The 3,664-nt window shown below is 56.5% G+C and overlaps 2 protein-coding genes across 2 annotated transcripts in view; one reads left to right on the top strand and one right to left on the bottom strand.

The window, feature by feature from the left end:
* The window catches only part of STMN3 (stathmin-like 3), a 4,877-nt gene extending 3,695 nt beyond the window's left edge, over positions 1 to 1,182 (bottom strand). Inside the window, exons 1-2 of the mRNA XM_011934539.1 lie at positions 778 to 1,182; positions 189 to 450 (exon numbers count right to left, since the gene is read on the bottom strand). Of these exons, the coding sequence (XP_011789929.1) occupies positions 189 to 450; positions 778 to 859 (344 nt within the window). The 5' untranslated portion in view covers positions 860 to 1,182. The remainder of the gene's footprint in view (positions 1 to 188; positions 451 to 777) is intronic.
* The window catches only part of DNAJC5 (DnaJ (Hsp40) homolog, subfamily C, member 5), a 1,035,873-nt gene that overhangs the window by 695,591 nt on the left and 336,618 nt on the right, over positions 1 to 3,664 (top strand). The gene's annotated exons all lie outside the window — the stretch shown is intronic.

Below are 3,664 nucleotides of genomic sequence, written 5' to 3'. Positions count from 1 at the left end.
TCACCATGTTGGCCGGGCTGGTCTTGAACTCCTTACCTCAAGTGATCTGCCTACCTCAGCCTCCCAAAGTTCTGGGATTACAGGCGTGAGCCACCGCACCCGGCCTCTCCCCATCCCATTCTTATCTCTCAGGAAGCGGCCCAGGGAGCCACAGCCCCTCCCGCCCCAGGCCGAGGCGCTGACCAAACCCACCGGGAGCACCCTGCGTCTTGCAGGCCCTGTCCCCGTGGGCCACCTCCCTTGAAACTCCTGGGGGTGTGGGAGGACTCCTTGCCTTCCTCCGCTCCTCAGCTGCCTCCAGCCGCTTTTGCAGCTCCTCCAGGGAGGTGTCCTTCTTCTTGGGTGGAGAGGAGAGCATAGGGCTCTCTGGGGACAGGTCAGAAGGGGACTTGAGGATGACCTCGAAGCTCTGGCCAGAGGCCCGCTTGTCCAGCTGCTTCACCTCCATGTCTGCAGGGCAAGAACCAGAGTGAAGCTTCAGAGGCCCGGCCAGAGCATGGCGTGGGCTGAGCGGGATGATCCCAGCACACATCCAACCCCAGGGCTGGGTGAGAGCAGGTGGCTGCTCCCACAGGAATCCCAGGCCTCGGCCCCCAGGATGGGCCCCTTCCCCCTAAAACCTCCCTCTCTGGAGGCAGCCAGGCTGGGAGTTCAGAGACTGTGGGAGGCCAGGGAAAAGGTGAGGTGGGCAGGCACTGCAGGGCAGGGCTAACTTTTTGTACTTTTAGTAGAGACGGGGTTTCACCTTGTTAGCCAGGATGGCAGCTGGGCACTCACCGCCGTACTGGTAGATGGTGTTGGGGTGCGGCTGTGTGTAGAAGCAGGAGCAGATGAGTGACAGCACCGACAGCTCCTTCATCTTCTCCTTGTAGGCTGTGGGCACAAGGCTAGGCTGAACAAATGCCACTAGGGCCTGCCCACCTGGGGCCCCGTTTTTCCCTCCCCATGGCTGCCTCTGGCATGTCTCTGTGAGACATGGAGCTGCCCAGCACGCTGTCTTGTGTCTCCACACCGCCGGCCCCTTCGTCTCTCCTCCAGCTCTCTTGCCTCCAGACTGCTGGCACTGTCTCCGCGGTGTGCCCCCTGCTCTCTGTCTCTCTCGCCCTCCGCCTCTCCCCGCTTTTCCTCTGTCTCAGCATTAATGTCTATCCCATCTTGCACACTGACTTGTTTCTCCATCCTTCTCCCTGCCTGCTGTGGTCTGAATGTTTCCATTCCCCGAAACTCATGTGTTGAAATACTAACCCCAAGGTGCCGGTATGTGGAGGTGGGGCACTGGGAGGGAATTAGGCCATGAGGATAGAGCCGTCCTGAGTGGTCCCAGAGGGGGGCTTCAGAGAACTCCCTCACCCTTCCATCATGTGAGGACACAGCCAGAAGATGCCACCTGTCTATGTACCAGGAGGTGAGACCTCTCCAGGCACCAAAGCTGCCGACACCTTGATCCTGTACTTTCTGGCCTCCAGAGCTGTGGGAAGTAAGTTCCTGTCGTCTATAAACCACTCAGTCTCAGGTACCCGCCCAGACTGACAAAGTCGCTGCCTCTGCCTGTCTGGGTCTCTGTTTACCTTCTCTGTCTGTCTCTGTCACTGTCGTTATATCTTTCTGTGTCTTGGGGGTAGCCCCTGACTCTCTTTCTCTCTGAGTGCATCTTTCTGTAATTCCTTGTCACTGTGTGTCTTTCTGACCCTTACCTCCCTCTGCCCCACTACTTCCCTCTCCCCTCCTCTTCCCTCCCGCTCCCTCACCAGCTCAAGCAGGCAAGATTAACTCATGACGGGACCAGCACAGATGCAGACCCTCTGTGGACAGCACTTTCTTGGGCTGTAAACCTGGATGAAGCCCTCAGACCCTCCTTTCTCCTTCCTGATGACCGTGTGGTCACCCCGAGGTGAAACCAGGCCCTCTCCAAGCACATGCTCTTTGCCCATTTAGGGCTGGGCTTGGGCCACTGATGCCACCAAGAACCAAGGGAGGGCAGCTGTCCGGTCAGCCCCACAGCCAGGCCTCTTGCCCATTCAGGTCAAACAAGTGCCCACCAGCCAGTGTCCCTGCTGCCCAACCCAAACCAGAAGCTGGGCTCCTGTAGCCGTGTGCCCTGTCAGGGGAAGGGGAAGGTGCCTGCTCTCGCAGTGAACATAATTTAGCTCTTTTGGTCTATTCAGGGCGAGCCTCACTCCTAGACACTCTGGCCTGGTTTCTCACTAGCGCTCAACAATCATCTTGGCTGGGCGCAGTGGCTCACAACTGTAATCCCAGCACTTTGGGAGGCCGAGGCAGGTGGAACACCTGAGGTTAGGAGTTCGAGACCAGCCTGACCAACATGGTGAAACCCGATCCCTACTAAAAATACAAAAATTAGCCAGGTGTGGTGGCAGGCACCTGTAATCCTAGCTACCTGGGAGGCTGAGGCAGGAGAATCGCTTGAACCTGGGAGGTGGAGGTTGCAGTGAACCAAGCTCGCGCCATTGCACTCCAGCCTGGGCGACAGTGAGACTCCATCTCAAAACAGAAAGAGAAAGAGGGAGAGGGAGAGAGAGAGAGAGACAGAGAGAAGGAAATGAAGAGAGGAGGGAGGGAAGGAGGGAAAGGGGGGAGGGGAGGGGAGGGAAGGGGAGAGGAGACCAAGGGAGACACAGGGCAGAAGTAATCAACCTTTCATGGTGAGCTGGGTCTTCCTGTGACAGTGCAGATAATAGTCTGTCCTGGTCTAAATTTCCTAGTGACCTACACTTTTCTGGACAGAGCAGCACAAAGCCAAGAGAGTGTAAGGAGGAGCAGAAAGGAATCCCAGGGTGGACAGGCCCGCGTGAGAGCCTCTGGGAGAGGGACCGAGCATTTGAGCCGGGAAGTGGGAAGTGAGGAAAAGCTACCTGTCTTGCTCATTGTCTTCAGGGAGGGAGGTGGAGGGAGACCGGGTGGGAGAGCCTCACAGGGAACTTTGATCTGACTTGTCAAATTTTCTTTTTTTCTTTTTTTTCCTTTTTGAGACAGAGTCTCACTCTGTTACCCAGGCTGGAGTGTAGTGGTGCGATCTCGGCTCACTGCAACCTCTACCTCCCAGGTTCATGCCATTCTCCTGCCTCAGCCTCCTGAGTAGCTGGGACTACAGGCGCCCGCCACCACGCCTGGTTAATTTTTTTTTTACTTTTAGTAGAGATGGGCTTTCACTGTGTTAGCCAGGATGGTCTCGATCTCCTGACCTCGTGATCTGCCCGCCTCGGCCTCCCAAAGTGCTGGGATTACAGGCATGAGCCACCACGCCTGGCCGTCAAGTTTTATTTTTTCACACGCAAAATCCATTCATGTATTTTTTATTAAAAGTTAATTTATTTTATTTTGAGACAGAGTCTTGCTCTGTTGCCAGGCTGCAGCATAGTGGTGCGATCTTGGCTCACCGCAACCTCCGCCTCCCAGGTTGAACCGATTCTCCTGCCTCAGCCTCCCGAGTAGCTGGGACTGCAAGAGCCTGCCATGCCTGGCTAATTTTTGTAGTTTTAGTAGAGACGAGGTTTCACCATGTTGGCCAGGGTGGTCTCGATCTCCTGACCTCGTGATCCGCCCGCCTCAGCCTCCCAAAGTTCTGGGATTACAGGCGTGAGCCACCGCACCCGGCCTCTCCCCATCCCATTCTTATCTCTCAGGAAGCGGCCCAGGGAGCCAC

This window comes from Colobus angolensis, unplaced genomic scaffold, assembly GCF_000951035.1.
Source record: "Colobus angolensis palliatus isolate OR3802 unplaced genomic scaffold, Cang.pa_1.0 Scaffold136, whole genome shotgun sequence".
Lineage (NCBI taxonomy): Eukaryota > Metazoa > Chordata > Mammalia > Primates > Cercopithecidae > Colobus > Colobus angolensis.
This window is presented reverse-complemented; position numbering and strand designations above follow the sequence as displayed.